At 37.9% G+C, this 13,591-nt stretch overlaps 1 protein-coding gene across 5 annotated transcripts in view; it reads right to left on the bottom strand.

The window, feature by feature from the left end:
* The window catches only part of ATAD2B (ATPase family AAA domain containing 2B), a 78,323-nt gene that overhangs the window by 3,746 nt on the left and 60,986 nt on the right, over window positions 1-13,591 (bottom strand). For 3 of the 5 annotated variants that reach the window (XM_034060417.1, XM_034060418.1, XM_031046583.2), the window contains exons 25-27: window positions 3,942-4,637; window positions 2,251-2,378; window positions 934-1,062 (exon numbers count right to left, since the gene is read on the bottom strand). In XM_034060417.1, coding sequence (XP_033916308.1) covers window positions 934-1,062; window positions 2,251-2,378; window positions 3,942-4,637 — 953 coding nt within the window. Of the gene's footprint in view, window positions 1-933; window positions 1,063-2,250; window positions 2,379-2,604; window positions 2,855-3,941; window positions 4,638-13,591 lie in introns of those variants that run through there. The other 2 variants (XM_034060419.1, XM_034060420.1) reach the window with 2 other exon arrangements.

Raw genomic sequence — 13,591 nt, 5'->3', positions numbered from 1 at the left:
CTCCACACACTCCTGCTGGATAAATGTCTTTTTAATCTACCTCACATTTGGCACAGACTTCCAACATATTTTTAGGTGGCAAGATGGCGAGAGGAATAGCATGAAAATGGCTTGAAAAGCATTTTGCAGTAACTACAATATCCCATGCTAAAGCTTTTCCAGGTTTTGCTGTAAAATATTCATGGAGAAAAATATTTAGTGTTCAGTAATCCAACTGGAAACTAGCAATTGTTGTCCTTTTCTCAACAGGGGTGGTTATTAGTTGAATCACCAAGCTGATCCAAACCCCTCTACAGCTAGAACAATGATGCTGAAGGGAATGCATGTCCAGAGTTATGATCAGCCTACGCCAATGGCGAAACGCTCGACTTATTGTTGATGCAGACAGGAGGCCTGGGCATCCTAGAGGCAAAGGATGACAGCAAAGCATACAGCTGGACTTACGAAGTTATTCTGCAAACTTTTAAGGTCTTGTATGAAAGTTACAATCAGCTAACTGCATGAAGAAGAGATATGTCATTTTGGGGGGCCTAGTTAAACAACTGCAAGTAAAAGCAACTCCAGCAACAGTGTGCCTATAAAGTACTCACTTTACGTCCACTGTTATTCATATCACAAATGTGGTAACTGCTTCTACTCCACTTTCACTCTGCTAGCATGTGCTTCTCCATGCTGCTGTATACTCTCCTCTTTTTCCTTCCTTCTTATAGGTTAAATTCTTAATCCTTTTCTGAGAAAAGTATTATTAGAAATAATCTCTGGTTTTTAAGTAATTTCTACACTAAAGTTTATTCTGGTTTTAGATACTTTCCTCAAAGTTTATGTAAGGCTTTTGCCTGCTAGTACAACAGTAAACTGAGAGATGAACTTAGTTCTTATAAAACCAGCCTCATAAAATTCAGATAAAGAATAGAAGAAACTGTACAACATCACCTCTATAAGTTGTGATTTGTCATAGTCTCTACGGTGTCTGTAGATGCACTGACTGAGGAGTGAATACAATCTCTCAAGTTGGTCAACAGTCAGGTTGTCACTTTTCTTAACCACCAAATCAAGAAGTTTCTGTTGGAAAAATTAAAGGTGACGTTAAAAGGAGTTTTATAATCACTTCATTTTTTTAAGGACAAATCAGAAATGAAATCTAGTTCTGAAGCCCTGTCTTGGTGGGATACATAAAAATAAAACGGACCACACCTGAATACCAGTAAGGCCACTGCTTCCATGCAGATGCAAAAGGACTTAATGTGTCTTTTCACTTCTCTGCCTATACCTACACTTCTTTTTCTTATCTTCCATTTTATAATCAGTGTATCTGGGGCAATGCTTGTTCTATTTGAACAATAATTTATCTAATTTCATCTTGGTCAGTAAGTATGACAAAGCAAATTATAAAAGGTGCTTTGACAGCTACAGGAGACATTTGTAAGAACTTGCATTGGCATTAAATTGTAAGTAGTACCAGATGGAAAGACAGTTGGAATTCCACAAATGTTGAAAAACAGTACAATAAAAGAAGGGGGGCAGGAGAGGGGCATGACACATGGAGAAGTGCTCACAAACAGAAGGTGAAAGCATGTATTTTACATAGTACCAGAGTAAAATTTAAGAACTGTCCCTTTCATAACACTTTTGTGTTTCCTATATAATTGTTTCCAAAGAGATTATCATCTGTACTCCACTACAAATAGGATCTAAATTTCACAGTAGGTCAATCTAGTTTCTACAACAGAAGACAGCAAATTTTGTTGTAACTTTGCTTAAAAAGAGACAAAACTGAAAGAAAATTAACTAGCAGGGGTTCAGTCTATGATGCCAAAACATCAGCACAAATTCCATTTTGCTTTCCAATCCACTAACAGTTCTTTCCACTAAGTATATATACATGGGAAAGGAAAAGATGATGTTAACCCCTAATTACTAGGTATCCAGCAGTTCCTCAGTAACTGGCATGTCCAATTAACATATGAGTACCTGCAAAAATGGCAATTAAAATAGTGGACTGCTGGGCTATTACTGGATGTGTAATGGCAGTAATGATGGGACAGTACGGATTCAGTGGTTTTATTAACTTTTCATCAAAAAAAAAAACAACCCACTGACAGCCATACTTCAGAAGCCAACTTCAGAAGTTACTGATGCCATAATACTCATCTGCAGTCAAAAATAAAGGGAATGCTGCTTCAGGAGAGAGAAAGGAAGCATTTTGCACGGAGTCTGTTAACAGTTCAATTGATTTTTTGGTTCTCTTACCTTTAGTCTGTCATGGTCAACAACTACAGAGGGTATGGGATCCAATGGTTCCTCAGGGACCTGCTCCAAACTTGTGGGTTTTGACTGTTCCAAAGAAACTTTTCGTGTTTTCTTGCTTTTGTATACACCTGTAATTTGAAAAACAATTATCAGCACTGTCAGTCTCTCAAAATGAACAACTTGTTTCTTCACTTTGGTTTGATTTTCCTTGTTTGGTTTGTTGAGGTTTTTTTGGACCAGACAAGAGTGATTGTGGCAGTGCACATTATTCGTCAGTTTTGCACAATTCTGAATGTTTACAGTTGCAGATTACAACAGTTCAGAAAACACACATGAAACTGGTCCCAAGAGAAAACTGAATGTCAAGAGTTTTCCTGTTGTATAATTTCTACTTAGCAACATCAAATTACACAGCTTTTAAGAGAAGTTCAAATATTAAGCAGAAAGATTTTGAGCATTAGCTTAAGTAAATCAAATCCTCGTTTTTCTCTCCAAAGCATCCTATATCTTCATCACCACACATTCTAACATCAGCTCTGCTCCTGAAACTTCATGCTTTTGTGACAAACTTCTTCCACCTCTGCATTAAAGTTGTTGTCCCATCCTGTTGTGGAAAACAAAATATTTTTTATCTCCTGATACTCTCCCTACACTCATCCATCGTTTTTCTCAACTACTTAAAACGCCCTTTTTTTTTTTAGGACCCCCCTGCTACTATAACCATCTGTAATGTAAATAAAATTCAACTACTAAACGCAGAAATATAAAGGCTTTTACCGCACATCATACTCCTGCTTAGTCCTTAGAACCTTTCCTCTACTATTCTCCTTACACTTCGAGAAAATAGGTATGTACAAACATAGCTACCATGTATGTAGTGATATTCTCATAATTCAGATCTCTCATTAAAGCTCATTTACTTTGTAAATCTCAGCACTAACTTTTGAAGTAAAGATTTCATCCTTTCAGACAATTCTGAAATGCTAATTAAAAAGGCAATCATGCATAAGGCTTTTATTTCTCTTCCCTGAGGAAACGATGTCTTGTCTTCAAAGGACGTGGCCCCTTCTTTTATGCACCACCAGGATTTCCCTTCTCCTTTTCTTATCTTTTTGCTGCACTGTTACTGTGTTGACTGTAACTCCAAAACCAGATACCTTCTCCAATAGATAAATAACAGTTTATCTGGCTTTTGCCATGAGTTAAACTGCTTTAGCTTTTGCTATGAGCAAGAATTTTTAAAGGAATACATTCTGTATTCCTGTGTTTTTTCAAGAAATGTCAGATACTCTTATTATAAATCTAATAAAACAAGTCAAAACATACATAGATAAAAATATAGAACAAACATAGACCAAAACATATATATTTATGTGCATTGGTAATAGCTTTTAAATCTTTAATTGTTGTTTAAATATTATCGCAGTATTTACAATATTTACCGTGAAGACTACAAAAATAAACAACAGTCTAAGTATGGAGTTATACTTACTTGTGAAAGATAATACTACAGCAAGTAAAGTGTGGACTTACGATGTGGAATTGAATGTTGTAAGCGTAACAAAAGTTTCAAATAAGCAGAGAGCAGTTCATAAAATGTTATCTTACAATAATAACATAAAATACTACAATTAAAAATATATTAACTTGGACATCAAGATAAGAACAGAAATATTGAAAACAAGCTATACCTTCTTTATCTGTTTCAGCATCCTTAGTTTCAGTGTCTATGCTCTGTAGTGTTCTGTCATTATTGCTGCAATGTGGTAATTCAGCTTTCACTAGATCAGCTCCTTGATTTTCACTGGAAACTTCCGTTTGCTCCCCTGGCTGATCTTCAGACAAAGATTTTTGTTTGTTAATAGACCCATCGTTGTTGTCACAGGGTGAAACAGTATCAACTGAATCCATTTTACCGTTATGACATGCTGGAAGAGTTATACCTTCTGATCTGTGTACAGATGTCTCCCCATTCACACAGTCCCCTTTCGATGTAGAGTCCTTCCTTAATTCCTTTTCAGCACTCAGGGTAACAGTGTCAGTTATTAAGAGAGATTCATTTGAGCTCTCTTCTTCTGTGGATGCAAAATTGTTTTCCTTTCCTGATGTCCCATTGTTAAGCCTCTGCTCTGCATCAATATCCATAATATCACAAGAGGATTCATCATTTGTTATAGAGAGATCTCCTATTTCCTCCCCATTCTCCTCAATGCAGTCAGCGCTGATCTCTAGCTCTCCGTTTTCCAGCAATTTACTATCCTCTCCATGATTTTCATCATCAGCAAACTTAGCATCATCTTCATCTTTCTTTAAATTATTGACTTTCCTCTTCTTAATAATGCCTTTGCCCCACTGTGAGCGCCGTCTTGATTTTCTCCTTATTCGAACTGAATTATAATGAAAAAAATAAACCTTTAGATGCACAGGTACCCCTCAATAAACATACTAGGATAACAGAATACGCTATGGTGTCTGAGGCAATCAAATGTGTTCGCATTTGAAGAAAATATATATTTTATATATATACATTTATAGGTAAAATAGTAAAAGCAAAAAGCTAACCAATGTTGTAGAACTCTCTCACTCTCATTTGGTTAATGCAGACTCTTATGTCAGTTTTTTCATTTTCCCCTTTTAGAACCTCAGTGATTGGGAATCATTATACAATGAAACAAATGGAAGTGAAATCCAGGCATTCGTAGAATAATTCAGAACGGACATCAGGAAGTCTCTAGTCCAACCTACTACCCAAAACAGAGTCAGCTATGAGGGTACACTAAGTTGCTCAAGGCTTTATCCAGCCCTGTATTGAAAACCTCCACGGATGCAGATGAAATGACCTTCATGGGCACCCTGTATGAATGCATACTCGTCATACCAGTGAAAAGGCTTTTTGCCTTATATTAAATCAGCACCTCTCGTTTCAATTTATGTCCACTGCCAAGTCAAAGACATCTCCACTCTAAGTTGGCTAGATCTCCTCAACCTTCCTTTCATTCCCACCTCTTTACTCAAGTTGACAAAATGTAGTTTTAAAAACTGAGGAACTTTGGTTTAGACCCACACCATTTAGCAACCCCTTCTACAGAGAGACCTCACAAACATTTGCACTTCTGCAATGAGTCTGTAAGCAGAAGGGAAAACCTAGGTCTTTAAATCAGGCTCATAACCAATGCATTTCCTCCATATCATGAAATTCAACTTGAAGCAACATGGACACGTGATCCTTTCTTCATCACTTCTGTAGTTTTACTTCTTATTTTTTTCTATTTCTCATGTGAACTTCCCATGCCTTTGAAAAAATCACATAATAAGCTTTTTTTTTTAAAGGTTTTTTTTTAGTAATCTATTTGCTAAAGCACCAATCTAAAAGAGGTTTTGGCGCACATTTGCAATGCGACCAGCAAATATGGAAGGAAGCCCATTCAAACATGATACTACTTCTCCTTTTCAAGAGCACTAACAAGAAACAGCTCAGAAGACTAGGGAAGAGATAGGGAAAAACTGAAACTTGTACATTCAAATTCAGGTAATGATACAGACTGCTCATATTTTTGCAAAATTGCTCAAGTTGCGGCCAAGAAAATATAATTGAAAATCCAGCCAACAGTAACCAGAGATTAACAAATCTTCTTCCATTTGAAAATGAACCCTTATGTTGAGCACCTCCACACTGTTCTTGGTATTTGTAAGCTGCTTTGATTTATGGGGTATTAAGTCCCAGATCTATGTCTGCCAAAATCACATGGAGTTACAAAGATCTTTCTTTGAAGATACAAGCACTATGCAGGTACAAGTGTTGAGAATTAATTCACAGAAGATAAGAGAAGCAGAGTTGTACTTCAGAATTTGCTCCCTATGAGTGGCATGTGCAAGCAGGTTGTTTAACCACTACACTAGGAATAAATCTTAACCTTTCAGCTCTAAAGCTATCTAAAGATACAATCCCACTGCAATAAAAACATTGAATACACATTCTAAGTGACACTTTGTTACAAACAGACCTTAAGGAGAGCTGTAAAATTTGAGGAGAAAAATCCCCCCTCTCCAGCTATTCTGTAGATTTGACAGCAGCCTCTACAGCTAGCATCACTATAGATGATTTATTGATGATAAACTACAACCTATTCACATAACTTTTCGGGAGTTCATGTAATCTTCCCTTAGATTGTGCAAGAGATTTTAATTATTAACAAAAGTAGCAAATCTGAAACTAAACAGGGAGGTGTAAACTTCTGGACAAGTAAAACTCCCCTGTTAAGGCAATGGGTTTAGCCTCAGGTCAGCTCCAAAGATGACTAAATAAAAACAGAAGGGCAGTCTTCTAAAGGAAATATACTACGTTGTCAAGTGTACAGCTCAGTAACAAAGTTGAAATTTTTAAAGATACACTGATTTGGGCTTTTTAGGTTGACTTTGCTCTAAGAATCAGATTATGTCAAATATATTTGACATTTATTATACCAATGAATTGAACTTTAAATATGCCTGTTTTAAAAGTTCATCCCTTTTGTCCACCCTATGAGCTCTACCTGGGATAAGAACCCGTAATTTGACTTATGCACAGGCACATTCCAAAAATTATGAAGTGCAGGAGAAATCACATTAAAGTAAAATTGAACTAATCCTTGTGTTACACATTTCACCAAATTTCAAGGTCACAGGCAGCAAGTCCAACTCACTCTCTTTCATGCAGCACTATTCAAATGCATATTGTGCATGTTGCTTTTTATTGCTGTTTTTAATTACAACAAAGCAACCACAGAAAGTGCTGCAGAATATAAGATGTCCTCACAGGAACACTGAGGTTTACGCTGCATCAAAACCAGTAAACACAGAGAAATTTTCAGCTACCTCATCACACCAGTGCACACAAAACAGAGCTTTGGTTGAAACACTGCTATCTTTATAAAACCGCTGTTATGTCATGAAATCAAAAATAACCTAGTACCTCCAACCAGCTCCTGAGATTTAGGAAAGAAGAACAGAATTTCATTGCGAGATACTGCAGAAGACACCTTCCTAACATTTAACAGTATTTGAACTGACAAAAGCAATACTCTACCTAGGTTGGGTTTTCACTCACATTTAGTCAATAAAACTCAATTAATGATATTTTTTTTTTCTTCCCAGGCTCTTATAAATTCTTACTTCTCAGCGGTACCACCTTCACCTGATCCACCCAGACCTGTAACCAACAGGTGATCAGCACTTCTAAAATCCTGATTCTTTTTGTCTCTATACTTCTAAGAATCAACTTTTTCCCCTTGTCATTCAAATAAAAGCCTTCCTGCCTTCAAGCCCTTCCTTCCCAAACACTGAAGCTTTCTCTCTTCAGGCTTTCATAAACCCACCTAAATCTCTCTTAAATTTATTTAACACAGAACTACCTGTATCATGTCCATGAACTCTGTCAGACTCACAGTCTCTTACCTAATAATGTATCTTTGAGCCCATGCACCAGTGTTTGCCCTCCTGATAATATCAAAAGTAAGACTTCTAGTTCTCACATTTAAAGTGCCCCATTCAAATGACGCCTTTTTCTTCTCATCAAGGCTGCACTTCTCTCTGCAAAAGAATGTCTGCTGGGAGAAGAAATTTTGGGTTCGGATCCTTAGCACGCATAACAGTGTTACACGTATTTTCCTTTCATACAGACAGCCAAGCCTCTAGGAAAAGTGAATAACTGACCAAGGGATACAACATTTAAAACCATACTCCACCACAAGTCTTTCTGTCCTGTCCACTTCCTTCAGTAAAGCTAATGGAGTGGCACAAGTAGGAGGAATGTTTAATGCAGAAGGCAACCATGTGACCAAATGTAGATGCTGACAACAGATTTCATCACCTAAATTGATTTTCTTTGTATTTGATGGAAAGAAAAAGGTACTACTACAAGAATAACACAGACTTGGCAAGATGTCATCTAGAATGACAGAACAGCTTGGGTTGGAAAGGACCTTCAAGATCATCCAGTTCCAACCCCTTGCCATGAGCAGGGACACCTTCCACTAGACCAGGCTGCTCCAAGCCCCGTTCAACCTGGCCTTGAACACTGCCAGGGATGGGGCAGCCACAGCTTCCCTGGGCAATCTGTGTCAGGGCCTCACCATCCCCACTGTAAAAAATTTCTTCCTTATACCTAATCTAAATCTACCCTCTCAGTTTAAAGCCATTCCCCCTTGTCCTATTACTACTTGCAAAATTTATCTCTGAGTTCTGCAAGACAGTTCAAAAATAGGATTGAAAAAGGAAGAAGGAGCTACCACAGGATAAAAATTGATGCAAAACTAAAGAGCTAATGGGCAGGAACTAACGGGGTAATGGACTGCTGCTAAAAAATAAGCTTGACCTGGAGTCCCCTCTTCTCTACCTTAATGTTAATGTAAGATTGTAAAATATCAAGAGCAGAATCCCACACTTTTTATTTTATAGTCAGTATGATTTATGACATATTGACGTTTTCAGTAACTAAAAGAATGGGATAGCTTTTTATAGACAAAAAACTTGGGAGTTAACTTTGTTAAAGAAACTAACAGAGTATATACAACTGCAAGTGAACACCTTAACACCTTTTCAATTATTCTTTTTAAAAATATTCTCCTGAAATCTACCCATTGATACTGTCTTTTGGCAGTATTTGTGCCAGAGGCAGTAAAAATACTATTGTCAGAGGAATCCTGCTTTACAGAACTGAGTTTCTGTAACTCAAATTATTATAATACCAATTATTCACACATGAATACAGTCACTTGCTTTCTGAATTGCTGAACTCTTCTCTCTATAATCTTCACATAACCTCTACAGATTTGCCAAGGGGATCCTTAGTGCAGTTCAAGCTTTCCTGGTTTACTTTTTTGTAAATCAGTATTCAGAATCTTTAATGGCAATAAATACCTGTTTGACCAGCAGTCACACATAACATTTCACTTGGGTTTGTGTGAAGTTGGTATTAAAAGCAAACCTTCCTCACTTTTTTCTTTTCCTAAGCTGCACAGAGTATGAAGACAGCATTTTTAGAAGTGCAACATAATACAACGTAATTAATGACCTAATATAAATTTACATCTCCTTATGTAGTAAGTGAGGTTCCTCAATTCTTCCATTCCTATCTTGAGAAACTTTATAAAAGTCAGCTGAAAGCCCCTGAACTCAAGGCAGACAACATTTTCTCCAGAGGTGGCCTCCCATGGTTATAAAAACTAGATTTTATACTTACTGCAGAAGGACTAGTCTTCTAGGAACAATGAGTAAAATGAAACCTTTGACAGACTTCCAGAAATTCTCAACTCTTGCCCATTGACAGGCTCTGCTTGGAGAGTCTCAAGCCAGACACATCAAGTAAGGACAACATCTTCACATTAAATAAGCATCCTTTTCTTAGGGGTGCACTTCAACCTTGCAACTGCAACCATTCTGTTTAGTACTGTCTCAGGAAAACATCTCAAAAACATGAGTGAGTGGTACAGAAGCTTCAGAGTTGAGGTACACACTGTTGCTATGCCCCAAATCTAGCCATACAATGACATAACTGCAGACTACATAGAAATAAAGTTAACAGTTGGAAAAGGAAGTAGATATAATTAGAAGATTCAAAGACTGTCAATTGTTAACAAGCAAGTCTGCTTGCCTTAATGTGAGTGTATTCTAATGAGAAGATGCAGCAGTCAAAGCGGATATGTTTCTCTTGAAATTTTTTGTAGCTTTACTAATACAGTATATTAAGTGCAGTACAGTATTAGTGGAGACTAAAAAGTTCATTTCATGCTGTAGAAAAGACCCTTCTATGCCTCTGCACTGCTTAAAAGTCCACCAGAGAATGTGAATCCTCTGTCATTAAATGATAAAACTGACATCCATCAAACAGTAGATTCTCTATTGTTACCTTTATTTCATAAAGAATTCCTGGGGATTAAAATCCAAAGGAGATTCTCATGGCAAGCAAGATCACCATGGATCTAGATTGTGTGTCTGCAGTATCATCAAGAACCACTTGAAGCAACGCACGTGTTTCAAGTTTTTCTTCCATGATCAAAACCCTAAACTTCTTTCTGATGTCTTGTGTGTAAAGTAACTCAAAGCCTTGAGAAAGCACTTAATACCAGCAATTTATGCTCTCTTATGCAGCATCCAGGATATCTATATATCTGCCACAGTAATTTAGCTGCTTCCAGTAGTTCCACTTTCCTTACCAAGGGGCACTGAATAGTCCACTTGAAAGTCTCTGGAGTTTTTAGTCAAAGTCCTAAACTGCAGTCAGAGATAAGCAGCAAGAAAGAACAGAGCAGAGTTCCACAATGGCTTAAAAAGCAAAATGAGGTGCCAGCTTCTACTAACAGACAAAGCCATTTCTCCCTCCAAAGCCAGTTATAGCATTTCCACTACCTCATTTGTGCCGGCAGTGCTGTTCCTGCAGTAAAACAGATAAGGGAACTAAATCCGCTTGAAACATAACACGTTTTTTATTGGGTTCGTTTTCAAAATCTTCAGGTGAGCTTTCCAACTCATGAATGATGGTGCTGGCACAGGGGAGATGGTGGGAACATGCAACCAGTGTAAAGTCAAAACAGCACCTTTAGCAGTAACCTGCAGTTTGACCAGCTTGAAGTGACTGTGGAACTAACCCATAAAACACGTCATTTTCTTTACCCAGGTGGAAGGCACTCAAGGCACAGACCTGACAAATAGATCTAAAAAATCATCCAGGCACTCTACCTCGAGAAGAAGCAGTCAAGTTCCATCAGAAAGAGATAAAGCATGTTTAAAAAAAATAAAAACATAAAAATATCTTGGCTGCAGTATCCCCAGCATGTTCTCCCCCTACTCAGCTTCCCTCTATTATCCCTTATAATGCTCTCAACTCCAGCTCTTCCCAGTATTTCCCACAAAACTCTCCCAGTATCTCCTGTTCCACCCCAGCTAACGAGGACACAAGATATACTGCACCTGAGGTGTTCATGCTATGCATGGCCAATACCATGTTTTACCTGATCAGCTAAGAAGTCCAGCCAGAACAGGTAACAATCATTTTCAATCTATAGCCTTTTCCCCCAGGAGATGCATAGATTTAGACAACTACTATTTTTCACAAAACCTAAGGAATCTAATCTTTTAGCTCTCACCTCCTTTCAGATCAAAGGATTTCCTTTGCATGTGGCATTCCTCAGAGGTTGGTACTGGGCCCAGTGTTGTTTAACATCATTGCTGGCAACATGGACAGTGGGATCAAGTGCACCCTCAGCAAGTCTACTGATGACATCAAGCTGTGTGGTACAGGGCAGGGATGCCACCCAGAGGAACCTGGACAGGCTGAGATGGGCCAGTGCAAACCTCATGAAGTTCAACAAGGCTAACTGCAAGGTTCTGCAGCTGGGTGAGGGCAGTCTCAAGCAGAAATACAGGCTGGGAGGGGACTGTTTTGAGAGCAGCCCTGAGGAGAAGGACTTTGGGGTGTTTGTTGATGAGAAGCTCAACATGACCCAGCAATGTGCGCTTGCGGCCCAGAAAGCCAACTGTATCATGGGCTGCATCAAAGGAAGTGTGACCAGCACGTCAAGGGAGGTGATTCTCCTTCTCTATTCCACTCTCGTGAGTTCCCACCTGCAGTACTGTGCTCAACTCTGAGGCTCCCAACCTAAGAAAAACATGGACCTGCTGATGAGAGAAACTGTGGTTGTCCCATCCTTGGCAGTGTTCAAGGCCATGCTGGATGGGCCTTGGAGAAACTTGGTCTAGTGAAAGGTGTCCCTGCCTATGGCAGAGGGGTTGGAATTAGAAGATCTTTAAGGTCTCTTCCAACCCAACCCATTCTAGAACAGTCACACAGGAAAATTCCAGAGAAAAATTAAGTCAAAAGAGACAATCAAGATTAATATCACCGGTGGAAATAATTTCTAGACTTTCCACCTTTAGGTTTGCTTATTTTCCCACTGCTGAGTAGGTACACACAACAGCAGCCATTACAGCTATATACATTTTTGGTACATTCGGTTGGCTCTTAAGGACTGTAGCATGACAACAGAGAGCCATGAACAGAAAGCAGAGTCTCCCACGCTAATTAAAATTACATTCTATAGCATTTACAGCATTCATTTATATCACATAGGTGAAGAGCTCATGGCTGCTGCTTGGCTTCTCTGTCAAAGAGACAAAATAAAAAATAAAGAGAAAACTGAAGTTAAGAAATGGGTAATAATCACATGAAAATCAACTACTTCTGCAGTCAGAAAATTTACACCAAGCCTTTAAACTATTTTCACTGTTTTTAAAAGAGTAAGGAGTAAGATATATAAGATAGTGTGTGTACTACTGAAGAGTAAAAAATTTATTTCAGAAGAGCTCATTAAAAAAAAAATCTAAAAATTCTCATTTTTAACCACGTTTATAAGAAAGGTGATGATAAAGCTTTCAGAAAAACTTCCTTCTTAAGCAAGGCTGAGCAATCTTGCATCACTGAGTTAGAAAGATGAATAACAAGAGTATAAAATGAAAAAGTCACTGAACAGGTAAATTTTAGGATCCTATTTTGCCCTCTGTCAGAGAAGGAAATCAAATAAAATTTGATTACTTCAAACGTCAGGTATTTAATAACACTGTAAGGAAATTTCTTTGCCACTACATATTGCCAACTCCAAAAGCTTGGATCCCAAAAATGAACAGCCATTCAGTATATATTAGAACTCCTTCAAATCCACTAATTAGCATTTTAAATTAGAAGAATTACAAAGCCTACGGATTTTAAAAGAAGTGTTAACCAACTCAACACCACCAAAGTTTGCATTTCCTTCAAAATCAGGCATGAAGAAAAAATTTATTTCTCAAATGTTAAAACTTCCTTTTAAAGCATCTGGTTGAAGCCAGCATCAGATACAGGACATCAAACTACTGTCATTCAGAATGCCAACTCCTACACTACCAAGAACAGAATGATAAAGAAACAAAAAGGGACGGTTGTCACAGCTCTGAGTAAAGATGTCCTCAAATTCCAGAAAATCATTTTGAATGGTGTTTGTCAAATCACAGTACTTGTCTCTATCTCAAGCGAGAATTAATCCAAGTCAAATCTGGAGAGCAGAAGAAGAAAAGAAAACAGTAGCAAGCATAAGATTTGTGACAAAATAGCAGCAGCTGCTATGATTTTAGTGTTAGCATCTGTATGACTGTTGTCAGGCAGTATCCAAATTCAGAACTAGTGCAAAAGGCTGGAAATAGTTAAAATAATAAAAACCATATAGCATCTGGTCTGCCATGTCCTCTGATAAGGCATTACTGCAGTTATATAAATGCCTAAGGTACAGCAATTACTGACACCACTGCAGCACAGAGGTCAAAGAGACAAAAC

Source organism: Melopsittacus undulatus, chromosome 3 (assembly GCF_012275295.1).
Source record: "Melopsittacus undulatus isolate bMelUnd1 chromosome 3, bMelUnd1.mat.Z, whole genome shotgun sequence".
Classification (NCBI taxonomy): domain Eukaryota; kingdom Metazoa; phylum Chordata; class Aves; order Psittaciformes; family Psittaculidae; genus Melopsittacus; species Melopsittacus undulatus.
This window is presented reverse-complemented; position numbering and strand designations above follow the sequence as displayed.